The sequence below is a fragment of the Xyrauchen texanus genome, chromosome 29, assembly GCF_025860055.1.
Source record: "Xyrauchen texanus isolate HMW12.3.18 chromosome 29, RBS_HiC_50CHRs, whole genome shotgun sequence".
In the NCBI taxonomy this organism is placed as follows: Eukaryota; Metazoa; Chordata; class Actinopteri; order Cypriniformes; family Catostomidae; genus Xyrauchen; species Xyrauchen texanus.
In genome coordinates, this window is record NC_068304.1 from 14,175,069 (window position 1) to 14,202,808 (window position 27,740).

General features: G+C 40.0%; 1 protein-coding gene and 1 pseudogene across 1 annotated transcript; one reads left to right on the forward strand and one right to left on the reverse strand.

The window, feature by feature from the left end:
- Positions 1–628: 628 nt before the first annotated feature.
- LOC127622644 (long-chain fatty acid transport protein 2-like) lies at positions 629–20,824 on the reverse strand (annotated as a pseudogene).
- LOC127622642 (glycine amidinotransferase, mitochondrial-like) lies at positions 19,635–27,311 on the forward strand. Its single transcript, XM_052096658.1, has 9 exons — positions 19,635–19,848; positions 20,815–21,030; positions 21,326–21,521; positions 21,629–21,819; positions 22,058–22,195; positions 25,303–25,467; positions 25,630–25,693; positions 26,064–26,180; positions 26,283–27,311. The coding sequence occupies exons 1-9, from the start codon at positions 19,780–19,782 to the stop codon at positions 26,393–26,395; spliced, it is 1,269 nt and encodes a 422-aa protein (XP_051952618.1). The 5' UTR covers positions 19,635–19,779; the 3' UTR covers positions 26,396–27,311.
- The last annotated feature ends 429 nt before the right edge of the window (positions 27,312–27,740 follow it).

Consider the following 27,740-nt stretch of genomic DNA (forward strand, 5'->3'; position numbering starts at 1 on the left):
AGGGAGGGCCTGTCATCCTCAATGGCCATCACTGGAGAAAGGTTCGTTTTGGGATCAGATGATGTAGTTAAAGCATCTACCAGCAGGGGCTAACTGGACCATGCTAACCAGCCAAACCCTGACATCTTGAGTTTAATCAGGTTTTGTAGTCTCACTGTGGCCATAATTGAAATACTAGCATACCAAAAGTAAATACATTTAATTGAATCACTGGAATGCAAGAGGTAAACTAACACTGATCACAGACATCATACCACTAATGACAAACAATGCAGATAAACTCTGCTGCAAGGTACTTTTAATCTAGTTGACTGTAACTGATATGGGTTTATATAGAAATGTTAACGTATTCAAACAGGACAAACAGCTGATCTATGTGGACAGACATTTGATCATTAGCAAGCGATAACTGGGTTGGAGTCTGTAAAAGTCTCTAATTTAAGTTGATGTTTTCACACTAATAATCTGTTCTTCTTTAGTACATCAATAATATATTATCCTATATAATAATACTAATAATATTATTAATAATGACACAGAATTGATGTTAATATTATGCCCCAGTTCATTTACCAGACTGGACAAACAAATCAAAGTTTGATGCTGCCAGATAAGATCTCTTTATAGATGGAGGCAGTTAATGATACAAACATTCACTTGTGCTCACACAGCAAGTACAAAGATTCAGAGGTCACTGTGGAGTCAAATCCAGCTTGCACAAGCTTCAGCTTAAGCTGATTAAAGGTCCCGGTCAATTCCATAGAGTTTTATAGAGAAGCATCCAATAATATCACCCTTTTATAATCTTCATCCAGGTTTATTATGTCTTATGGGAAGAATTTGACCTGAATTAGTATAAATCAAGGTTGTGCATAAGCAGGCAGGAAACTACAGACATGGTTAAATGTTTTGCAGCAGTCAAACTCCATTCCACCTCTGATTTTCACTACAGCCATGACCTTAAACACAGATGAACACATGGAGAGCTTCAGTGGTGTCACACCTGAAGAAATATTCATGATATTCATACCAAATGCAATATCATCAAACCTGGAAGTTGCACATTCACTTCCTCAACAAAGTCCACCCTGCTGATGATGTCAGACTTCAGTGGTCGTCACATTCTCCCCCTTCCACCTGCCCACAAAAACCAATCAAGCGTCTTGCTTCTTAGGTAGATGAGCAGAGTGTTTAAAATGTGTTTGTAAACGGTCATTGTTATGTCATCTGAAGTGGTCTCGAGGGGTTCTGATGTGGTCTGAAGTGGTTTATTGGTAGTCTGATGAGGTCTAAAGAGGTCTAATGGGATCTGATTTGGTCTAATGTTGTCTATAGGAGTTCTTATGTGGTCTAAATGTTTTCTTGGAGGTCTGATAAGGTCTAATGGGGTCTGAAATTGTCTGATGTGGCCTAATGTGGTCTGAAGTGGTTTCTTGGAGGTCTGGTAGGTCTAATGGGGTCTGAAATTGTCTGATGTGGTTTCGTGGGGATCTGATTATTTCTGGTGTTGTCTAATGAGGACCGAAGTTTTCTCTAGGGTTTCTGATGTGGTCTGAAGTTGTTTCTTGGAGGTATGATGAAGTCTTATGGGGTATGATGTTGTCTGATGTGGTTTCTTAGGGATCTGATGAGGTCTAATGGGGTCTGATGTGGACTAATGAGGTCTGATGTTTTCTCTATGTTTTCTAATGTAGTCTAATGTGGTCTCAAGTGGTTTATAAGTGGTCTGATGGCAGGGTTTCCAAGGGTCTTAAAAAGTCTTAATTCGCCCTTCTGCAAAATAAGGCCTTAAAAAGGTCTTAAATCAGAGCAACAAGTCTTTAATTCATAAGGTCATGGTATTAAATGTTGTATGAGGGATTGTTTTCTCGTTTCGGGATTGTTTTCTTGTTGCGTTTAAGTAGGGTGACCAGCCGTCCCATTTTGAAGAGGTGTCCCAGTGTCTCGACAATTCTCTAAACATTGTAATTATGTCCTGGTTTCAGTTGATAGGCACAGACTGATGTACTTATTTTCCTTCTCGCTATTGTCTTTTGTATTGTTTGCAGAGAAGAGAAGCAATATTGAAACGTTGCACGTTGATTTGACGATACTTTCATTGTAGTTTTTCTGCAAATCTGCTGAAATGTTTCTAGATGCCATGGAAATGAAGTCATACGCTTGGCGCACACACTTTGTCATCTTGTCATTGAGCACAATTAGAAATGCACCAATAAAAAATGTGTTTTCAACAACGAGCTGAAAGAAGCTGATCTATTTCTTCGTGCAGCATGTAAATATGTAAGCGAGTATTTTTCTGTAATGTTCATTTCCCCACGAGCACAGAGATAAATCAGACAATGTCACATTTAGTCAGTAGTAATGTCACAATGGCACTTTTTACGTAGTACAAGCACTTATACGTTCAGATGTGGGGGTATTAAGTTGTGAACAATGTTGTGTATTTTTGTGAAGTCATTTCATAATTAAACATGTAATATGACTTCATATGGATAGGATAGGCTACCTGGAATTTGGACATTAAAAAAACAAAAAACAAATATAAATATATATATAATTTTTCACAAACTATATATTCTATACAGTTAAGTGCAGAAGTTTGCATAACCCTTTTGTTTTTCTAAGTTTAAACACCCCTTTCAGAATGTATACAAATAAACTAAAAGAGATTATATTTTTTTATGTAGTATTGCCCTTCAAAAGCTACTTAACACAAAATGTACTCTTTACACCAGGGGTCACCAAACTTTTTGATACTGAGAGCTACTTCATGGGTACTGAGTCATACGAAGGGCTACCATTTTGATACACTCTTCTGAAATAACAAATTTGCTTAGTTTGCCTTATACATTATTAATAATGTAAAGACTCTGATCACGTTAATGATTTCTCACAATAATTACCAACAATGACAAGGTGGGAAACAGATATCAATATTCAGCACTTTATTTCTATTTATCTCAGTAATTGTAAAATGTTCAGATGATCACTTACATTACATTTCTTAGGAAAAATGTCCCATTTTCACTAGCCACTGACAAACCTTTTAAACAAATCATGAACTATGTTGCACCATGTTTCAAAAAGTTATCAATTATGTACATTGTAATGTCTGTAATGTAGTGAAAAATCTTAAATATTTTTAAATAAATCTTGTCACATTTTGAACTAATGACCAAATCTGCTGTATTTTTAATAAAATAATAACTGTTACATGTCATGAACACACATTTTAAATTGAACAATTCTTCAATATTTTAATTAAACTTTGCCATGGCACTGACATGTTGCCACTGACATCTGGTATAATTTTCTTTGTTAGTGGGAAGACTGGCATTGCATGCTGTTTACCATTGTATTGTAATCTGGTGTGTAACTTGACATTGCAACTGTGAGTAACTCTTTCAGATGTGCATCGGTGAGGCGTGTTCTGTGTTTGTTCTTGATGAAGTTCATGTCAGAAAATGCTGATTCACATAGATAGGTAGAACCAAACAGGCTGCAACCTTCATAGCTGCTGTACACACACACACCACTGTACTTCTCTGTGTCAACAAGGCACCAAAATTTTGGTGCAGCCTGGTAGGCTTTGAGGTGGAGGTCATTTTGCAATGTTATGATTTCAATCTCCACCTGTCCAGCATCCAAGTTGAACGTTGTACTTAGTTGCTCAGCAAAGCTTGTTGTGTCCACATTCATGAAAGGATTGGAAATGAATGATACACATTGCTCAAGCTGATCTAGGTCACAAAACCTATTCTCAAACTCTTGCCCAAGTCTGTTTATGACTTCATAGTACTTGTCTGCAACTTTGTCAAATGTATCAGATGCAGAAGCATTGTCTTTCAGCACTGACTGCACAGAGGGAAAGTGCAGCACTTTTTTTCTCTGTAGATCCACAGAGAAAATGTTCATTTTGGCTTTAAATGCATTTAAAGCACTTATCATATTAACAACAGTCTTGCCTTTACCTTGCAGCTCGCAGTTTAATTGGTTTAGTTTCCCAGTAATGTCCGTCAAAAATGCAATGTCAAGTGTCCACTCTGTGTCCTCTAGCAGTGAGACGTCTTTGCCTTTGGACTGCATGAACTCTTTGATTTCACCCAAAAGTGACAAAAAACGAAGTAAAACTCGTCCTCTGCTGAGCCATCTGATTTCTGTGTGTAGTAGCAGGTCACCATATTCAGCTGCCATCTCCTCCAATAGCACTTTGAAAATCCTGTGCTGTTTTGCTTTGGAGCCGGATATTGTTTATGATTTTCACAACGGAGTCATCACGTGCCCAGAGCCGATCACTTTGGCACACAATGCCTGCTGGTGAATGATGCAGTGGTAATGCAGAAATTTTGGGAAGTCTGGGTCACCTTTACAGTGAGCTGATGAAACCTGCATGTCGGCCAATCATAGCAGGAGCCCTATATGTGGTCACCGCTACCAGCTTTTCCAATGGTACCTTTTTCTGCACGAAAAACTCCTTCACTGTGTTATAAATGTCAACTCCCCTCGTAGTTGTCTTTATGGGCAGTAGTGTCAGGAGTTCTTCTCTTGTGGAGAAATGTTCAAACACCATCCGGATAAAAACCATCAGCTGCGCTGTGCTGTCCACGGACTCGTCGCACTGGATGCTAAACCACCTGCACCTCGCCAGATCCCGGTCCAGCTGATCGACCAAGTTACTGGACAAAGCTGACACTCTTCTAGCCATCGTAGATGCCCCCAGTTGGACGTCGGAGAGAGTGGCGATTACATCGCTTCCATATTTCTCGTCTTTAAGTACAGTGTTAGCAGTTATCATCATTGCTTCTTTGACAACTTCTCCGTCTGAAAATGCCTCCTTCTTGATCAGGAAATGCGTAGCTCTAAAAGAGGCTTCGGTTGCTTTTTGTGACTTTTTCGCCGGCCTTGTGAAAAAAGCTTGTTGCTTTCCCAAAGCTGTCTTTAGCTCAAGGGCTTTTTCTGCCCGTAGTGCGCTTCCCGGTGGGTAGTTAGTAGTTTTTGTGATTCGTAGTAAAGTGTCTCTCCACATTGTGCCGCTTTGCCGTTGCCACAGTCGCTCACGATATAAGACACACGCAGGTTTCTTTCACAGTCGTAAAAAGAACTCCCGACTCCCATTCGTTGTGAAAGTGATACATTTTCTTTCTTTTTTCTGCCATGTTTTTGGGGTAAGAAACTACGTTCAGCGCCAATCTTCGCTACGCCCTCTAGCTTAGCCTACTCTCCACGAGCACTGTATTGTCACACGCACAATACTGACCTGAACTGGAGTACGTCAGAGTTCACCTAAACTTATCTAAACTTCATGTATAAGAAACATATTTTTAAGATATTTTCATTTTTTAAATCTATATAAATGCAAGTGTGATTAAAAAAAAATGAATAGCAACAGAATAAAATAACATTTTATACGCAGCTGAGTTGTGCTATTTTTAGAACAGGCCTGCGGGCGACTCATGTGGTCTTTGGGGGCGACCTGGTGCCCGCGGGCACCGTGTTGGTGACCCCTGCTTTACACAAATCATACTGTTCAAAAGTTTGCACCCCTTGGTTCTTCTTATGTTGCCTTCTTGAGCATAAGTAATTGTTTGCACCTTTTGCAATAGTTGTGTTGCAATTAGTCCCTCAGTTGTCAAAATCTGGACCTCATATTCACTGTTGGGAAGAACTTAAATGTGCAGAAGATGCTGAGACCCAAATAATTGTACAGTAGTTTGGGGGGTTTTCTTAAGAAAAGTGGACATCTTCACTGCTCAGGACAAAGCAGGGATTCATGAACAATTATTACACAAACTGTCATTGATCATTGAGAAAGCAACAAACCATATTAGAAACCAAGGGAAGGTAAACTTCTGATCAGGATCATGTGTGTAAATTCAGTCACTATTTTGTCATGTGGAATATATGTGAGGATCTGCTATGCCAAATAGCTTCTAAAGGGCAGTACTAAATAAAAACAAAATGTGCACACATGCACACACTGATTCCTTACATTTTATTTAGTTGGTCTTAAAAAGGTCTTAGAGTCTTGAATTTAGCTTCATAAAACCTGCAGAAACCCTGGATGAGGTCTGATGGGGTCTGAAATCATCGGATGTGGTTTCTTGGGGATCTGTTGTGGTCAGTGGGGTCTGATGTGGTCTAATGAGATCTGATGTGGTCTCTAGGGGCTCTGCTATGGTCTTATACATTTTGGTCTTGTCTTTTGAAAGGCTTTCTGAAAAGGCTTTGTCAAGCTAACATCAAAGTTTGTCTCTACAAACTTTATCTATGTAGTTATTTTTGCAATTCTGTTTTTTGCCCCTAGAGGGACCAAAATTACGTTGTAGCTTTAAACATTTTCTAAAATACTATATTTGACATCAGCTCAAAATGAAAATACCTGAATGTATCTCAGATCCTGGAAGTAGATAAAATTGTCATTATCAATCTTAATCAAATCTCCACGGTTGAAATACACATTGTCACTCTTCAACACATTGTGCTGTCTCTTTCTCAGCTTGCTGCTCATTTGAACATAACCCATAAACTGAGCTATTTCTGTGATCTTCGATACCGGTAGCCCTGTCTGCCCTGAAAATAAACACACACACATTTTTCAAAACTTTCCTAAAATGTACAAGTTGTAGTGGAAAAGGAAGGAAAAGCTGATGTTTCCAGCATACACATGGGACAGCATACAGTACTGTACATGTGAACTCCTTAAAAAACTGTTTAAAAAACTTACCAGGATGCACCTCAAGAAGTTGCTTGAATGACTGCTCAGAATGTGCAAGTTAAATACTACAATTTGTTTTTAGACAGTTTTACAGTAATTTCAGACTCTTCCCTGAGACACATTTCTTACTGGAAGCAATTATTCTTTGCTGAAGTTGCTAAGGGAACTCTAGATATAGATCAAACATGTTTACCCCCTCTCTCATGTTTCATGATCATCTGTGTGATCTCTGACCTATGGCTCCTGGATGCACAGGCCTGTAGAATCTCTGACCGGCTAGTCTTGTTCTGTATCGTATTTAATGAGTTTCTGTATTACAAGAGACAAACACGTTAAAGTTGACCTAATACTGGAGTCGTGAGTTCGAATCTAGGGAGTGCTGAGTGACTCCAGCCAGGTCTCCTAAGCAACCAAATTGGCCCGGTTGCTATGGAGGGTAGAGTCACATGCGGTCCTCGTGGTCGTGATTAGTGGTTCTCGCTCTCAATGGAGTGCGTCCCTTATGCAAAGAAAATATATTTCCTTATACTGTATATAAAGGCTCAATATATTAAATAATTATATAGAATAATACATTGTGTTACTATATTACAATATACTGAGTAATACATAAGGAATTGCCGCTTTTCATATATTGTGAAATATTTGACAATATATTTCCTATATATATATATATAGTAATGTTTATAATTTTATAGTCAATAATAAACTTCATAATATATAGATGTGCATGTAAGGAAAAATGGTTGTACATATAGTCACATTTATTTGGGAATATGTATGAGCAATATTTGTACACAATTCTGAGGAAATATGTACATATTATATATATATCATATATGTGAATATTTATGTAATTATATATTTGTAAATATAGTATAAACACATTTTAACTTATATGCACTATATTTTAACATATATATGGGAACATATATTTTAAAATATATATATATATATATATATATATATATATACACAAATCTGATAGAAATATATTTAGTAATATATATCCATATATATTAATTATATATATGCGTGTGTGTGTGTGTGTGTGTGCGCGCGCGCGCAAAATGTAAAAAAACTAAAATGGGTGTAGATTTTGTCCAACAGTTTGAAATACTATGTGGAAAGCAAATATTTCACTAATTTTACATTTATGTTTTCATTTGCCTGAATCTGTAAAGAATTGGGGACCTTTGTAGGCATATTTGGGAATATATATTTGAGAAATTTAATGCTGTATGTAAACACATGCATTAACTAATGAAAGGGAAATGATTTGAGTATTTCAATTAAGCTATTACATGTAAAAATATAATACAGTTTTTGTCTTGTTTTTGGTATATATATTTTTTATATGTATCAATATATAGCCATACATGGTTCATGCATATATTGCAGAATATTTAAAAATATATATTCAATATATCACATTATATTTTCCAATATATTCATATATATTTTTGTTTCGTAAGGGGTGGTAAGTTGTGTGTGGATCGCAGAGCATGAGCCTCCACTTGCTGTGAGTCTCTGTGGTGTCATGCACGATGAGCCACGTGTATAAGATGCGCGGATTGATGGTCTCAGAAGCGGAGGCAACTAAGACTTGTCTCAACCGCCCGGATTGTGGTGAGTAACCACGCCACCACGAGGACCTATTAAGTAGTGGGAATTGGGGATTCCAAATTGGGAGAAAAGGGGATAAAAAAAAAAAAAATGTACCTAATATTTTCCAGTGAAAATATCTCAGAGTTTCTGATGTAGACTGGACATCTATACTGTTGTACTTTGTGCAGTAAGCTGACCCATTCAATAGCTCCTATCTTTCCAGTGTAGTTCACAAATCCTACATTTCCCTCTATGGAGGCGTAAAACTCTCTGAATTAAATTTTGCCAAACCGATTGAGGAATTCCCTCTACAAGTCTGCCCGAAGTCCATTACCAATAACCAAACACACACTATGGACTTTATCATCTTCGCTCTGAAAAACGCAAACAAATGGATGATATACAGAATTAATTGGCAGCTTTATTACAAATGTCTGTGTCTGTGCAGTGATTCATCTTTTATGAGAATCAAACAGATAATTAACAGATTATATATTAATATAATCCCCCATATGTTCATTTAAAAATCAGATGAGCTTGAATGACTTTAAAGATGTCAGTGACAGCATCTTTAACAACATGTCAGTGCTGGTATTTACAGTTCAGGGTACAGCGAAACCTGAAATCAAACATCATAAAAGGTGATCTACTCCATATATGTCATTATACATTCAGCATATCTGTTTCATTGACTCCTGATGGGTTATTCCAAGTAAAGGCCAGTAGCTATTCCAAGATTGGCCCCCAGCTCTTAAACTTCTCTCTCATTGGGTGACAGGATGATCACATGGCGTTGTGAGATTGGAGCTCATGTGCTCTTTCAGGATCCAGTTTCAATGACCAAAGTAAGATTGTCATTTTAATAATATTAATCTTCCCAATCATAGATAAAAGTAATGAAGCCCACCTGCCCAGATTGCTTGAAAACTTTTTAATTAAAGGGTCAAAATTAACTCTAACTAAATCAGACAAAGTTGCTGGGAATAAAATCCCCAAATACTTAATACCCTGTTTGGGCCACTGAAAGGCACCCGGCTGAAAGGCCTTTACTGGGCAGTACTCTATCAGAGCCAAAGCTTTGGATTTAGACCAATTGACTTTGTATCCAGAGAACTTGGAAAAGGAATGAATAATTCTGTGGAGGCAACGCATAGGTCTAACGGGGTCAGAGACGAATAATTAAATATCATCTGCGTAAGGCAAAAGCTTATGCGCCACGCCTTCCACCATCACCCCTGGAAAATCATCTTCCTTTCGTATCGCAGCTGCTAATGGTTCCAGGACAAGACAGAACAATAATGGGGAAAGAGGGCAAAATTGATGGGTGCTATCCAGAGTAAAATAATCTGAAATTAATCCATTTGTTCAAATCTGTTGTTTAATTTAAAACTGTCAGTGAATTTGTGAGTGTGAAGATGTCTTGATCTGTGTGATGTATGTAACTGCACTGAGAGTGTCCAGACAGACAGTTAGAGTAGAAATAATAAAGCTATTTGTAAGAACCAGCTGTGCTGTGGTCAGTTTACAAGAGTGACAACTGTACGAATACTACTGAAAACACACACTATCGCACACACCCCACAGCCTCACTGTCTGCACTGAGCTGCCAGCACTCTAAATCTGTTCAACGGTCAGCTGACTTTCACAAAGACAACTGTAATTTAATGTAAAGTATGTTACTGTAAAATAAAGTACTGTAAACACTATTAAGTACTACATAATGTGCTTTCATATACCTGTTAATAGAAATACTCTAGTGTGTGTTAAAATTATTTTCCAGGTTCACTACATCTTAAGCTGAATCAACAGCATTTATGGCATAGATAAGTCTTACTCGTTCCTCGTTTTTAAAACAAAACCATTACAGTAATGCTGCGTTCCATTCAACTCGGAAAGTTGGATTTTCAATACAAGGAAAAGTGCAATGGAACGCCACTTGAAGTCAGAATTCCAACTTGGAAACTTATTGGGAAATGTTCAACTCAGATTTCGCCAAGATGCAGGTGAGTGATGTCACACAAACATGTTGGCACTCAGGGAGATGTACAAAGTAAGTGATAAAAAACATTTTTTTTTTTTATCCCCTTTTCTCCCCAATTTGGAATGTCCAATTCCTTCTACTTAGTAGGTCCCCGTGGTGGTGCGGTACTCCGCTTCTAAGACAGTCAATCCGCACATCTGATCAAGTGGCTCGTTGTGCATGACACCGTGGAGACTCCCAGCATGTTGAGGCTCACGCTACCCTGCGCGATCCACGCACAACTTACCACATGCCCCATTGAGAGCGAGGTCCCCTATTCGTGACCACGAGGAGGTTACCCCATGTGCCTATTCCGTTCCTAGCAACCGGGCCAATTTGGTTGATTAGGAGACCTGGCTGGAGTCACTCAGCACCCTGGATACAAACTCACGACTCCAGGGGTGGTAGTCAGCGACAATACTCGCTGAGATACCCAGGCCCCCTAAACATTTGTTTTTATTAAATAATATAGATAAATGAGTCAAAGTTCCTACATTACAAGATATTAAAGCTTGTTTAACAAATGCTTGGAGAAACAGGTGTATAAAACATGGTCAATTATACTCTCTTTTTATTATTTATTATGCAGCATAAATGCTAGCGTTGCAGCATTGTTATCAGTTGTGTTGCTAGGAGACATATCTGATGACAGTTGAACCCCTGCTAAGCTAACGTGAGTGTTGCAGTTTTGCTTCCTTACACATCGTCTTCTGAGGATCTGGCAATGGAATGCGTCGGACACAGCAATAGGCATTTACAATGGAAGTGATGGGGCCAGTCCATAAATGCTCAAATACACAGTGTTTAAAATGTAGCTACAATATGTAAACATTATACATGTTAACATGATTTTAGTGTGATAAAATCGTTTACCAAACTTGTCTGTGTAGTGTTGTATCCAATAATAGTATTTATGGACTGGTCCGATTCACTTCCATTGTAAGCGCTTTAATGTAACAATGATTTTTTCTTCTTTCTTCTTTTTTTTTTCTTATTTATGTGAAAATCAACATTATCCACAAATGCTTTTAATTGAGTTTAACTTGCACTGAATCCAGAACATTCCTTTGATCTGTACAGTGTCTACTGTGTGTTGGTCCTGTACCTGTGGTGTGTTCCAAAGTTAGTGTAGAACTTCTCCAATACACTGAATCACAGTCACTTTAAGTGAACGACACTCGTCCCAGAACTGAGAGGCAGAAAACTTGTGACGCAAAACTATAGTTGATCCTGAAAATGAGAGAAATAAAGATTATTTTGATTGTATACTATACACTTATGTGAAAGTATTATGAGAATAAAACATGCAGATTGTGAAATTTGTATTTAGAATGTGAGGGTACTAGTACAACAGTGGGAGAGAGCCAGTGTTACTCACCCTTTAACCCAGTTAAAAAGGAACATTTGTGCTGTGCAGCATTTTACAATCATACACAAAGAAGTCTTTCACAAAGAGAGTGTGAAAATTAAGTCCCTAATCACAATTAGTGATTCATGAAGTACACACACTCAAACAGACACACACACCTGTTTCTATAGAGACTAAGGAGTGTGATATAGAGGAAGATGCACGTAAATGACATCACTGTCTCTTACGCCAATAGAGGCTAACATGGCGATAGTGGCGAGCAGACACGTTTGATTTATCACTGCTGCTTTAGGAAGACCTGAAAACGCACACACAGCTAACTTTAACTCTGTATTAGTTTAAACCCTCTTAAAACACATTCAGGACTGACACACTAACCCTTATATTCCTGTACCTGTATAATTTAAAGGAATATAGTGTGTGTGAGTCACCTGTGGTTCCTGATGTATATATGTAGACTGCAGGTGAAGAGAAGGATACATTTGCTCTGAGCATCTGAGGAACGGCTGCGTCAGTTGATTCTTGCATTGCTCTGTTCAAACTCATTATACAGTATGATTTGAGATCTTCAGCAATGATGAAAACCTTCAATCTGTCCTGCTGCAGATCTTCAAACACCTCTTTACAGCAACCTACAGCTCTGAGATGACAACAAACTCCAAATGACACAATTAAACCACATCACAACACATCATCGGTCTGACAATGTTTAAATAAATAGTACCATAAAAAAAAACATTTTTTTCCTTTGGTTACATTGAAGCTAGTTATTCAGCATCCAGGATGCACATAACCAGTTTTTTGCCACTCTGTATTTAAAACGTTTCTTACTTTGTTAGTTTTGTGCAGTAAGTTGAATATTCATTAGTTACCACGTTGAAGTGCTGCGCTTAGCGACCGTATATCCCTCTGAAACACATCTGATTGGTGTCACATGACCATAACTGAGCCTAATTAAATATTATTTTCCATAACACAGACTAGTCGTTTAGACAACCCACTCGATTATGAAAAAAATTGTTTTGCACATCCTTAGACACATCACACACTGTTTGGCATTTGATCTTGCACGTGTCATAATAACGAGACGGTTTGAAAATGTGGAATGAAGAGAGAGATCTGAGAGCTACATCAGAGATTTTCAGTGACCTAATTTTGGGTCTGTTCCTCACATAAAGCTATTATATGAATATTAAACAGTCCTATGGACCACTTTAGATATACTTTTATTTAATGTTTTTTTCTGATTTTTGGAGCTTGAAACAGTGAACTGCAATGAAAATTTTTTTTTTTTTTTTAAATAACCCTGTGGCCTTTGTGTTCCACTGAAAAGAATAACAGGATACTGGTTTGGAACTACATTGGGGTGAGAAGAAATTGTTTAATTTTTGGTGAACCATTTCTTTACATTAGTATAATAATGATTATAGCTAACCCAAACCCTAAATTATGACTTGTGGCTTTCTTAGAAGTGCACAAACACAGCCTCATCGTGAACCATTTTATGTTTGTTTCCACATTGAGATGCAAATGCAGTGGCCGATCGGTCGCTCCTCTCACCCGCAGACCCGATCAGGAGTTTCTCGCCGCTGCAGCATCAGATCAAACTCGTCATCAAACTCCGTGCGCTGGTGCTGCTGTTGAGGAGCGCGCACGCGCAACCGAGTATCGCCAGCGCGAGACAGCTGAAGATGAATGCGGGCTCGTTCAGCAGCAGAACCGCCGTGTCTCCGGATCTCAAAACCGACACGGCCCGTAACGCGTTCGCTATTCTGTTGCTCTCTCTGTCCGCGTTTTTAAACTTTTGCCGCGTTTTGACCTGCTCTAGCCAGCGCAAGAAACAGAGGTCGCCTTCTGCGTGAAGCACACTTGAGTAAAATACGCAACAAATCAGCGTGATAGAGAAAATCTGTCCAGAAATATGGGGAAAACAGTCTGGGAATTAGAGGACAGACGATCAAACCGGTCAAGAAAAGCGACTGAACGAAGATATTTGAGTTACACAGCCAAACGCGATACGTTTTATATTTGCTTCTCAAACAGCTGAAGAACTGTAGATGTTACAGAGTAGAATTCGTTTTTCTTGTGAAGGCGGAGCCACACTAATGTGATTATGTACACGGTTTAAAGTTTCATTAAGTTCAGAGTTGCTTTAAATGTTTCCAGTTCAAAATCCCTTCTATCCCCAGTAACCAAATTAACTCTGCTACAAAACACAGTTTGCAGGTTGAACACCTCTGGCAAGACCACATGACCAGAACAGGGCACACACATTTAACAAACAGACTTAAGAACACGTAACTTTCTATTGTGGACCATTTTTTACTTTTACTAAGTTTTCTTTGCATTTATATATTTTTAAGAATCGTGAGATTTGTGAAGTTTTAAAATATACTAATTACTCGCATAGACAGAATGTCTGTCTCCAAGTGGTGATATCATAATGGTCTGTCTGTTTCAGCTGCTTCTATTTGTCTCTCGTACCCCTTGCTTGCTTCTTTTCTGGATCTTTTACACTAAACACTTTAATGCTGATCTTTAGCTGCCTTGCAGGCCCAGGCATATTTCCTTCAGGAAATGCAAATGTTGTTTCTTTTCTCCCCTTTGAGCTGTGGAAGTCTCTTGGAAGAATTGGGTCACATATAATCAGTACACAGCCTACTCAAAGTACAGAAATCTAATGATGAAAAAAGCTGACCTAGACAACTTGTTAGTGAAGAGCCTTAAACTCATTTTAGAAACTACCCGGATCACCATTATTACATGACTGGGAGCGCTCATGGACAAATCCTCACCTTGAAGGATGCAGCAGATATTCATATAAATGATGGTGAATGTGCTCTAATTAATTGTCTGGTTTTACATAAGCATTTTGATCCAGTAGTTCTGGTTCTGTGCCAGAACTGCGGTGTGTTCACAGGAATGTTGCATCATTATGAGAATGCACCGAATGAGGAGTCGTGTCAAAACAAGCATCGCTATCAGTGCTTTGAGTAAGTCCTGATAGCAGCTGTTTTACTCTAGCTGATAAATCAAACTCAGTGACCTCTCACTATAAAAGCACAGGCCGTTCATTCATTTGAACATGATATCAGCAAATTCTATCATCTATCTTACACCCATGCAGCTCTCTGCAGTGGATTATATTTTCAGTGATGCAGTACAGCAGATGTATGTATTACTGGAGAGATGAAATTACAGTCCTGATTCGCAGTATGCTCTGTAGGAACCAGTAGTAAACCAGTCCTGCGATTTAAGTGTCATGATGGAAAAAGTGGTGGAATGGACTACATTTGAACTTCTCATGGTCAGAGAGATGGCAGGGTGCCATGTACTGATAAAGCTCTGGTTCACTGTTTATAGTCAAAACAAGTGAATAAATCTACCAGTGCTGAAGAAGTAATCCAAAGTATTTAGAATACGTTACTGACCTTGAGTAATCTAACGGAATACGTTACAAATAACATTTTACAGCATGTATTCTGTAATCTGTAGTGGAAACATTTAAAAAGAAAACCTCCAAACCCTGTCAGTAGCTGACGCTATGGGAACTCCTCCCAGGGGTGATGATCTCTGAAGCCCTTTAAAATCATGCCAATTATGCAATAACATCATTCAATCGGGGGCCTGGATAGCTCAGCGAGTAAAGACGCTGACTACTACCCCTGGATTCTTAAGTTCGTATCCAGGGTATGCTGAGTAACTCCAATCAGATCTCCTAAGCAACCTCATTGGCCCAGTTACTAAGGATGGTAGAGTCACATGGGTTAACCCCCTCGTGGTCGTTATAATGCGATTCGGTCTTGGTGGGGCGCGTGGTGAGTTGTGTGTGGATACCCCGGAGAATAGCATGAAGCCTCCACACATGCTACATTTCCGGGTAATGTGCTCAACAAGCCACGTGATAAGATGCCTGGATTGACGGTCTCAGACTTGGAGGCAACTGAGATCCATTCTCCACCATCCGGATTGAGGTGAGTCATTATTTCACCACGAGGACTTAGAGCACACTGGGAATTGGGCATTCCAAATTGGGGAGAACAAAAGATTATACAATGACACCCGGGATGGAGAGATTTGGCGACCTTGGTGTGCGCACATGCTGTTTGTACATGACCAAAAAATTACTAAAACAGCAATTGCGAGTTGGGTTGCCAATGGGGTGGGCAGGCTTCGGTCCATGGTGGCCACGGCCACCCCTGGCCACCCCTAGCTCCGCCAATGCATATGGATTACTTTTATGATGCCTTTATGTGCTATTTGGACCTTCAGAATTCTGGTCATCATTTACTTGGATTGTGTGGGCTTACAGAGCTACAATATTCTTCTAAAAATCTTTGTTTGTGTTCAGCAGAAGAAAGTCATAAATATCTTGGATGGCATGAAGGTGAGTAAATGATGAGAGAATTTTCATTTTCGTGTGAACTATCCCTTTAACATCAATGGGACACAGGATGCCTTGCGAATTATAAGCAAATTCAATGGTGTTGACAACTCAGTGAGAAAGTCTTTACTTGGAGATGGCCAAGCCTTTTGAAAAGTCTTCAAAGCAGACAAAGAGCTGATCCGTCAGCCTGAATTGACTTGCCTGGTCAGTACACATGCCTTGTGCCCTCATGGGGCAAAGCATGTGCAGTCTCTGTGCCTTGTTTGATTCATTGTAAGGTTACCATCTGAGCTTTTAATGGAGTGGCCTTAAACTTGGGCACATATTGTAACCCTCCCAAGGCTTGAGAATGGCTTTAGGCAAGCGTGGTCCAAACTCTAAACAAGAATCATTGATAAACAATTATTGAAAATCCCCCAATACATTTAACCGTAGCAAAAGCAAGTAGCAGTATGGTCTTCAAACCTACAGCAGTGACATTGAGGGTGGATGGAGAAAGCCCTGCATTCAAACGCTCCTGCAAAAAGTGAAACAATGTCTGCACAGGGCAATGCACTGGGTCCTGACCTCAGGAGGAACACAAGCACTGGCTGTGGCAACACTATTGTGCCCGGAAATCCCTGTTCAGAGGCCAGACACGAAGTCTCCACAGCTCTGGCTGTGGAAGTTAGATCATGCCTTGACTTGTGAGAGTAAATCCCTCCTCACAGGAATTTCCCATGGTAGAGCATCCAACAGCTCTTCTAGCTTCGAGAACCAATTGCTGTTGGGCCACTTCAGCGCAACTAGCAACACGGTTTCCCTGTCTTCCCGAGCTTTGCACAGCACTTGGTGTAGCAAGCGGTTGGGAATGACGTGTATTTGCATTTTGCTGGCTGTATGTTAGGTAGGGCGTCCAAGCCCAGTAGAGCCTGGGTCATTGAGTACCCAAGGCGACAGTGTGTGGTTTCTGGGGCCACAACTGCAGTGTTTTCCTAATGGATCAGACATTGAACCTGCACGTCTGTCTGAAAAGCTCTCAGGAAGGAGGATTGCAAGCAGTGCTAGGCAAAAATTAAATGCCACATAGTTTGCTCACCTGTGCAGGTGCCGAAGACCGGTTGACCCTCAAACAGGGCTTCCCGGCCTGCGTTGGATGCGCCCACTGTGACAACCATCTGGCCACTTGGCCCAGTGTAACACTCATCTTAAGAGAACAAGGCATTCTCTAAATTGCAAGGGTGGCTACACAGCGGCATGTCACAAGGAGATGTAAGTGACTGCATCGCCACATATAGTTAGGCATTCTTATTTTAAAGGAAGGACCTTGTCTTGAACTAAGACTTTACCCTAATTTCAAGAGTTGTCTGTGTCGAGGGGCTATTTTGTACATGAAAGTAAGCATCGTTCAAGTCTACTGATACAAGTCAGATGTCAGATGGTCATGAGACCAAATCTGTCTCTGAGTAACAATCTTTAACAGTGTCCAATTAAGGTGTCTCATATCCATGTGGGATATGAGCTATGTGGGCAACAGCCCAACTTCTTAAGGCCTAAAGAAAGTACTGCATATACCTCAAATCCCCATGTTGAGACATAGCAGTGTTCTGGCATGTTGCCAACAACCGTAAAACAGGCACTGAAAGTGACCTGCATTGTTCTGCAAACTCTTTCCCAGCTTGCCACAGCTGGGAAAGCAAGGAACGAGTGTTTTTTTTCTGCCCAGACCTTCTTAAGTGTCGTGGAAAAACACTGCATACGTCTGTCTTCCTTGTATTGCGATGTGGCAGTCTTGTGAATGACAGGCCATGAATGAATGAAGTATCCAACGTCACGCCACAAACTCGTTCCTGGCGCACAACAGTGGGGAAAGCGAGAGGGCTTCTAGGCGACATGGAGGTGAGATAAATCTCTGTGTTGAGATATGGCAGTCTCCTGGCATGCTGTTAAAAACAGTACAAACAGGGTGAAACTGTCCTGTGTTACAAAGGATATGTCATGCTCTCATTCCCGTCTCACAACGATGGGGAAAGAAAGAGACATATTGAACTGAGACAGACACCGTGCCACCCATAAACCTTCCAGTTTCCTGGGCAGAGATCTTGGCAACTGGAGTGACAATTTGTGGCACAGTGTATTTAATAAGCACCGCAACGGCGGCTGCGCCAGAGACCCGAACTCTCACTGAATAGGGAGAACATCAATTCATAATAATCTGTTTGTGCAGCTCTGGACAGATGGCACAGTTGGCTCGGAGGCAGGCACACAGGATTGATGTCATTCATCCTCTTTTTTTCTTTCAAGCCGAAAGTGAGTAACTTCAACTTCAAGTCAGTCTCAGAGGCCTTTGTCTCATTTGTCTCATGTCTCACTTATGAAAGGCCAGATATAAAATATTCGTGACATCATCACAACCGGGGCGAACGTAAGCAGCACATCAGAGCGGGCCGCAAATAGCCACGGGTGCACTGCAACAGGCAAATCCACTCAAGATGAAGAGGAGATGCAAGGCTCAAACTGAGAGCATAGCGTCATGAGTTCCATGTGTTTACAGTGAACACAATCAGTTTCAATGGACGGTGCTTATATTAAACAGCCCTCGTGCCTGTCAGATAGAGGGATACAGTATATCATTCACAAGGTGGAAAACATTTGCGAAATGCCATCTTGAAAAAGACATTGATAAGCAAATGGCTCTTTTTGTGCTTTTATATACACTCAAAACACAACTACAATCACAGAGAGACAAGCTCCATCTGCCAATAAATTGCAGTGATTTGAAAAGATTAAGAGATTGTCACACCTGGAAGGTGTTCCCATAATCATATGTTTATTCTTAAAAGTATAGTCAGCTATGTTGTACTAACTGCATGAAGTAATTTTCTTGAAATATTTGCTAATACTACTAATAAATAAGAATAGCATACCTATGCAGTTTGGAGCTTATTTTGGAGCTTATTATTGAATGTTTGTGATATGAAAACTACAGAAGGTCTTTGTGAGCATGTGATAGTTGTGGCTGTAAAACACATCTTTTTAAATAGAGCTGTTCTTTTCTGTCTATGACCAACCATTGTACTACAGTAAGCTGCATAATATTTATGCCATATCATTTATTGTTATGCTACTTTCTACACGTTCTTACCCAATTTAAATGAAAAGATACTTGAGGCACCATTTGGGGTTCCTCTGAACAATTAACTCACAGAACCCTTTGGAGAACTTCTACGCATCCATGAAGGGCAGTTTTCTGAGGAATTCACTAAATAAAACAAACGTTCAAGAGCTTAAAGTAAAGGGTCCTTTAGTAAATGTTTTGAGGCACTTTAAATGTTCTTTGTACGTTATTTGGTGTTTTCCACCGCACAGGTGAGTAGCCTAATGATTATAAATCACTTTGACTTCTGTCTCCAGGTACAGTAGGCTAATATTATGGCAGGATCCTTAGCGCGCCATTGTGCGCGTTTGGAAATGCATGCGCTCCTGTTGCGTCACTTGATAGCACTGTAGCGATAAGAATGTGCTGCTGTAAGGACCTTCTCCTGCTTCAGTTTCTCTCGTCACGTTGCTTCAGGAATTTAATTTGGCGACCCTTGCTAGGGGCCGCGCTCACTATAAAAGCGCGTCCCCACGGCGCCTCTCTTACTTTCCGGATCAGAACTGCTGTATGTCTTAGAACTTCACTCCCGAACCAGAACAACATGTTGCGGGTCAGATGCCTCAGAGGTGGAAGCCGCGGAGCAGAAGCTGCACATCTCATCGGTGCTATGGTGAATACTGCAGTTTTATATCGGTCAATATAGCGTAAAGAACTGTATTACCACAGGCGCGAGTATAGTGGAATACTTATTGTATTTACAAAAACAACTTATACCACAATCATAATAACAGATCATTACAATAAATATAAACTCTATATCTCGCCAAACTTTACATGAATCAATAAAAAATAATGGTATAACTGATTTGTAGTAATCCTTAATAATATTTTATTTCCAAGACCTTACTGGGGGAATAAACTCATGAGCAGCATACTTTTTTTTTCTCCATATTTTTTGTGATCTACTTTGTTTGAATAATATTCTTAGAAATGTTGAGATGGCCCAGAGTAACAGATCATGTGTTATCACTGATTGACAGCACAGCTGTCTAAAGATCAGAGGATCCAGCACCTCAAGTGTCCTTCTGCTCAACTTTGACTCTTGAGAACATAAGAAAGTTAAATCAGTAAATGAAGAATGACTGCACTTGTCTGTTCCATGCATTGGATCACACACGTCCTGCAGCTCCACGTGTCTATCTGCGGGTTATCGCGCGCACATTGTGCATCAGGAGACGTGTCAGACGGTTTTCTATTCTTTCCCTTTATTTATTTCATTCACCTGCTTTCTTATATATTTATGCAGTACAAAACATAATAAAGTTATGAATTATATTTTTTGCCGCCCGATAACTATCCTAATAAAAAAGCGCTCGTGTTGCTATGGTAACTTCCTCAGGCGGGGAATTCTGTTCTCGACTCTATTTGCCGCAAGGTAAAAGTTTAAAACCCCGTTGAAACGTTTACTTTTATGTAAAATGAACAAAATGAACTTTGAATATTCACATACTTGACTTTCTTAATAGGAGAGGAATGGTGGCAGACCTTCTCTCAACATGTTTTTGCCAGCTTTGGTTTCTCTCTTGTCGTTATTTTTCCATTGAATATTGAGGTTTGGTTCTTGTGTATTGCGCAGGTGGGTCGCGCGGTGTCGGGATGGGTGCAGCGTGCGTTCCGCAGCACCTCGCGCTCCGCTGCTCTGGCGCAGCCCCTCACTGTGGATGAGCCTGTTACTGAGCACGCGCCCGAGGAGTGCCCCGTATGCGCGTACAACGAGTGGGACCAGCTCGAGGAAGTGATCGTTGGGCGAGCAGAGAACGCCTGCGTCCCTCCTTTTACAGTGGAGATCAAGGTACAAAGCTAACCTACCCCAGTCCCTGAAGACTACAGTAGATGACAGTTCAGTACACTTCATTGCCATAAGTCAGTTGCTCCAATGTAATTCTTATGCATTTTGGTATCTCAACCAAAAAAAGATACAACAACAGTACAAAACAATACATATAGGCTACCCTTAGTATATTGCATTACAGTGATAGTATCAGATGGTATTGCATGCTATGGTGTTTATATGGCAAATAATACCATAGTAATGATATATGTCCCCAACATTGTAGTAAACTTAGGTTGTTGTTTTGTGTGTCCAGGCCAACACCTATGAGAAATATTGGCCCTTCTACCAGCAGTATGGGGGACAAACATTCCCGAAGGACCACGTGAAGAAAGCAGTTGCTGAAATTGAGGAAATGTGCAATATTCTGCATCATGAGGGTGTTACTGTGAGACGGCCAGAACCAATCGACTGGTCACTGGAATACAAAACCCCAGACTTTACTTCCACAGGTACCTGTTGACAGTGCACTTATATCTGAGTGTCCAGAACGACTGATCACATAATGATATCACTGCCCTGTTGATTTTCTTCATCACTCTGTGTTTATTTTGCACAGGCATGTACGCAGCCATGCCAAGAGATATCTTGCTTGTGGTGGGTAATGAGATCATCGAGGCACCGATGGCCTGGAGAGCTCGGTTTTTTGAGTACCGTGCTTATCGACCTCTCATTAAGGAGTATTTCAGGCGGGGAGCCAAGTGGACCACTGCACCCAAACCCACCATGGCCGACGATCTGTACGATCAGGTAACACCAAGCATTTCTATGTGCACTTAAGCATGTAAACAGACAGCGTTCATGAGAATGCCATTCATTCAGGTGCAGATGAACTCTGAGTATATTGTGAGGTAGAATAGGGCCTCACTTCACATCCCTCTGGTGGTGTGTAGGTGTATTTATTACACTGTACACCTTGAACGCCAGAATATAATTTATGAGCTCACTGAACATTATAACCATCTCTTTTGTGTGCATATATGTGTAGGATTACCCTATTCGCACAGTGGAGGACAGACATAAACTGGCTGCTCAGGGGAAGTTCGTCACCACAGAGTTTGAGCCATGTTTCGACGCTGCAGACTTCATCAGAGCCGGCACTGACATTTTTGTACAGAGGAGTCAGGTGACCTTTCCTCATTGCCCATACTGACCTTTACATAGTAAACCAAATATCATTAAATTACTTGTGTGGCTTTACCAGACTGATCTCATAGTGAAATCAGAAACAGTAGGTTGACTTTTCTTTGGCTAAAATATGTCTGTTTACTGAAATATGAAACACTGTGGCCAAAGCAGTAAGTGTTTTTGGCCATATGGGCACGTGTCTATGTAGGTATAGCTGCAGGCCATAGACCTTCAAATCGGGGTGGAATCTCCAAAAGAGGGCAGGGTTACACCATAAGGGACGTGGTTACTCCAAAAGGGGGTGTCACTTCCACTTCCTGTTAAGGTTAGGGAAAAGGTTAGGTAAGTGTCTCCCTGTATCTTTAATAGCGGTTTGGAGCTCCCACCCATTTTTGGAGCAATGTCTGCAGCAATATACTTCTCCACGTGTGAGGTCCATTGTCCAGGTGATATGTCCATGGAGGACATTGTTGTTTCTGGCTATAATACAGTGAAGAGGAATGCATATTTTATAAACCCCCAAAATCCAAACCATAACCTAACCATCAGTGGAGTAAAAATGTAATGTACTGTCCAAAACAAAATGACTCACAAAAAGGAATTGGGGTTCCCAACGTTAAAAATAAGGGAATCTTTTTTTAACCAGTTCATTTACATGAACTGTCCGAAAGAACCGATTCACTTAAATGTATGGGTTTTCCAGCACTGCATATGAAAGAGAGAAGACGGTTGATGTGAATACATTTGATTACTCCCTCTATTGCCGCATTTGCAATAAAATGTGAGAAAGGTAGCGTTTTGTGACACAACACCGCTACTCACTGGAAAATGCAGCTCGATATTGGAAAAAAGTAGAGCTACTCTCACACTACTGAAAAATTTTGTAAGTTGCCGAGCTACTTTTAAAGGTATACTCAGTAATTTTTACTAACTCCTAAAGACATTAATTGTAATTTTGCAATATATGTAGGAAATAATGACCATTCACATTAAAATGAAGACTCCATTAATATCAGTTACTTATAAAAGCAGGTTTATTCTACATAGAGAGGGTTCACAGATGGGGGGTGCCATGTTAGAATCACAAGACCAGCCGAATACTACTCGCTTAATCTCAGTACCCTTCCTGTTATTTAACACTTTCACTCATTGTTTAAGGTAATCATTGACTGTGAATACTACATTTCTAAAATGGCATCTGAAACTGAAAACTATTCGTTTTAAATAATCCAGCATCCAAGCCACTAGGTGTCACTGTAATTCCAGGATAAAACAAATTCAAAAGATTCTGAGTCCACCTTTAAAGGGATAGTTCACCCTAAAATGAAAATTCTCTCATGATTTACTCATGCCATCACAGATGTGCATGACTCTCTTTCTTCTGCAGAACACAAATTAATATTTTTAAAAGAATATCTCAGCTCTGTAGGTCCAAGGGTCCACTTCCAGGTCAACTTCCAGGGATGTGAATGAGTGCCAAAATGATAAGCTACAAAATCCACATAAAGGCAGCATAAAAGTAATCCGTGTGACTCCACTGGTTAAATCCATGTGTTCAGACTTTGTGTCTGGGTGAGAAAAAAAATGTAAGTAATTTTTTCATAAATACTCCTCTCTGCCCACTAGGGGGCGATATGCATTAAGATTGTGAACCACCAAAAACAGAAGAAGAAGAATGTGATAGTGAAACTGAAGTGGAGATTAACTGAGCAGGGAGGAACATTTATAGTAAAAAAATTACTGAAATATTGATCTGTTTCTCATAAAACTTCAGAAGTGATTAATTTAACCACTGGAGTTGTCTGGAGTACTTTTATGTTGCCCTTATGTGGTTTTGGATCTTGAAAATTTTGGCACCCATTCACTTGCATTGTATGGACCTACATATTTTATTTTATTTTTAATCCCATTTTCTCCCAATTTGAAATGCCCTATTCGCACTTCTTAGTAGGTCCTCATGGTGGCGTGGTTACTTCAATTCGGGTGGCGGAGGACAAGTCTCAGTTGCCTCTGCTTCTGAGACAGTCAATCCACGCATTTTATCACGTGGCTCGCTGTGCATGACACAGCGGAGACTCACAGCATGTGGAGGCTCACGCTATTCTCTGCGATCCACGCACAACTCACCATGCACCCCATTGAGAGCGAGAACCCCTAATCGCGACCACAAGAAGGTTACCACATGTGACTCTACCCTCCCTAGCAACTGGGCCAATTTGGTTGCTTAATGGTGCGTTCAGAGGCATGGAGAGCGTCAAATCGACCCGAAGTCATTCATTTTCTATGGCAGCCAGCATCTCTGTGGTGAGAAGCGGAGCGGTGTGTCTTGGGCGGTGTGGGCGTCAGAGGAAAGTTCAAGTGCGGGCAACATTATGATAATGAGCTTTGACGCAGTTCGGCGGCAACCAAATAGATACCGGTCGACATGTCTGGATGTTTTGCGGCCCCTTTAAATATAGTTCACAAAACCAAGCATTCTGAACGAATGTTGCCTCCTATTTCAACTACGTCAGGGCATCCACGAATCTTCAATAGCGTTTTTGACAGGGCAGCCAGAGCGAATTTTGATGCTCTCGCCGCCTCTGGTCTGAAAGTACGGTAAGAGACCTGGCTGGAGTCACTCAGCACGCCCTGGGTTTGAACACTTGACCCCTTTGGGTGGTAGTCAGCATCAATAATCACTGAGCTACCCAGGCCCCATGGACCTACATAGTTGAAATATTCTTCTAAAAGTCATCATTTGTGTTCTGCAGAATAAAGAATGTCAAACACATCTGGGATGTCATTAGGCTGAGAAAACGATGAGAGAATTTTTATTTTTGTGTGAACTATTCCTTTAAGTAAATACTCCCCAACACTGCAGCTTGTTACATCATAGGATACGCTTTGTGACTTCAAAGAATCAGCACTGTTACATCATTTAATTAGCTTTGTTAGATGTGAGGACAGTGAAAGACCTGTTATGTTGCCTTTAGTATATTTTATCAGCCAGTTGTCCCAAATCAAAGATGTTAGACTCACAATCGACAGAGTGCAGGAAAACATTGTTTTCTGCATGAGCTGATCATCGTCAGGCTGAAAACTGTGATGCTGTTTCACTGACAGGTTACAAACTTCATGGGCATTGAGTGGATGAGGCGTCATCTGGCCCCCACATACAAGATACACATCATCTCCTTCAAAGATCCTAACCCCATGCACATTGACGCCACCTTTAACATTATCGGACCAGGACTTGTGCTGTCCAACCCAGATCGACCTTGCCGGCAGGTTAGTGATGTAATTCTGCTTACAGGGACAATCACTCATACTTAAGAGTTATAAACATTAGAAAAAGTAATTGCATTGATGTGTGGAACTGTGCTGCCACCTAGTGTTGATCACGTGGAAGTACAGCACTGAGATTCAAAGTGTTATCCATTTCTCCTGCAGATCCACATGTTTAAGAAAGCTGGATGGACTGTGGTGTCCCCTCCAACTCCTCTTATTCCAGATGGTAGGTTAAGCACTCAACTTCAGAAGCAACAAGAGCACCACATTCAAACCACAAAGGGTTACACATTAGTAACTTTCACACTGTTAGTAAGAGGGATATTTCATTAGTCATAAAAGTCAAAGCGCACACCCTAATTTTATCTAATATCAATATTGTTAAATTATTATAATAGTTATAGTAATTCAAAATCTAGAAATATTAGGGAGTGCGCTTATTACGTGTTTGTTCATAACTATGTCTTGGGCCAGAGAATAAAGGATATAATGCTTGCATATAATGCTTCATGCTCTATGATGCATCTGTTGTGATTAATGATGTAAATCTCAATGTGTCATGTATCGTCAGTTTAATATTAATATCATTATCTCAGATCATCCATTGTGGATGTCGTCAAAATGGCTGTCGATGAATGTTTTGATGCTGGACGAAAAACGTGTCATGGTGGACGCCAATGAGACAACCATCCAGAAAATATTTGAAAATCTTGGTAAGAATCATGTTTTTACAGTAGCTCTTAATATGATGATCCAGAGCTTTTTTCTGCTGTGGCTTAACCCGTTCGTCTTTGATTGCTGTGTCACTTCTGTAGGTATTAAGACTATTAAAGTTAACATCCGTCACGCTAACTCCCTGGGAGGAGGATTTCACTGCTGGACGACAGATGTCCGTCGTCGCGGCACCCTTCAGTCTTACTTCCTCTAGCCTGCCAGAAAGACGCAGTTCTTATTGAGCGCATATATTTCAGCAACAGTGACAGACGCAAGTCTTTGGTTTGATAGTGCTGTGCATGTCAAAGCTTTTGCAAATGTATTGAATGAACGTGATGAATCGAAACCTCTGTGATCTCAATATCAACTGCATTTCTGGCCGGCTGTTGTAGGAATGACTCCAGTGAAGTAGGCAGTGCCCCCACCCCACACACACACACACACACCACCATGACCACAGAAAAATAGAGTTTCTACCTCCTTTTTTCCAGCTTATTTTGTCATTTTAATAAAATTACTTATTTTATCATACATTTTTTAATATATAATTTTTTTCACCATTCATGTAAATGGCAAAGTCTTTTAGAAACACTTTTGATTTATAAGCTCAGGTATTTTTATAGCCATATTACCGTTATTTTATAAGCATATCGCGGAAATGTAAATATATAAATTTATACAGATGCATTTTATTGGCATGTACTTTGAATACTGTCCCCTCACAAAAGTGTTTTTATAGCATCTGCCTCTGTTGTCATTCACAATAGCAGGAGTCAGGACGCCACACTATGCTCTTACATGAGCCTGGAACAATTTCCCAATATTCAGGAAAGGTTTTGCTTGTTTTTTGAGTTGTGTTTCCGCTGTAATTCTCTACTTAAGCTTTTTGCATGAGATTGCTCTTTATTGACACATGATTCTGTGTCAGGTCAAACTAAATCATTAAAAAAAAAAAAAAAAACACATGGAAATGAGTGTGGTTGAATTCTCTTTTCATTTTTCATAAAGTATTAACAATCAAAAGAACACAGATGAGCAAAGTATTCATAAAATGGATGCACCATTTGGAAGTTATTTTCTTAAAGAAGGATAAATAAAAATTGACTATGGCATTTGCCAGTTTCTTGAAACTACATTTTCTCATTTGTAACCCTCAAAATTTTTAAATGGATTTCCCTTATATTTATTTTTGTCATTAACAATTTTTTATTGATTCAATACTCGTATATTTACACAAACAGCACAAGAATACACGTAATCAACTTTTATCAATTATGTGTTTTTTATATGTTTGTTCATTATGTTAATACCCACCCAATCACCCAAAATACAAAGTCTGGGGCAAAATACAATTCAGTGCTCAAGACCTCACAGATAAAATTCTGAAACCTCGACCAAAGCCATGTCCCCATCCTCCAACTACCATCGCCAGCAAGTGGGTGTGTCTTTAAGGCCAAGCCTATACAATCTAGAGGGAGTCCAAAAAAAACAATGCAGAATCTTAAATTGAATGAGGCACGCCCTTGCATCCCTAGACATAGATTTGACAATTTTAAAAA

Coding starts and splice junctions, on each gene's coding strand:
- LOC127622642 (XM_052096658.1), top strand. CDS start 19,780: ATGTTGCGGGTCAGATGCCTCAGAGGTGGAAGCCGCGGAGCAGAAGCT. Junction 21,820..22,057: donor CCGACGATCTGTACGATCAG/GTAACACCAAGC, acceptor ATATATGTGTAG/GATTACCCTATTCGCACAGT. Junction 22,196..25,302: donor TTTTTGTACAGAGGAGTCAG/GTGACCTTTCCT, acceptor TTTCACTGACAG/GTTACAAACTTCATGGGCAT.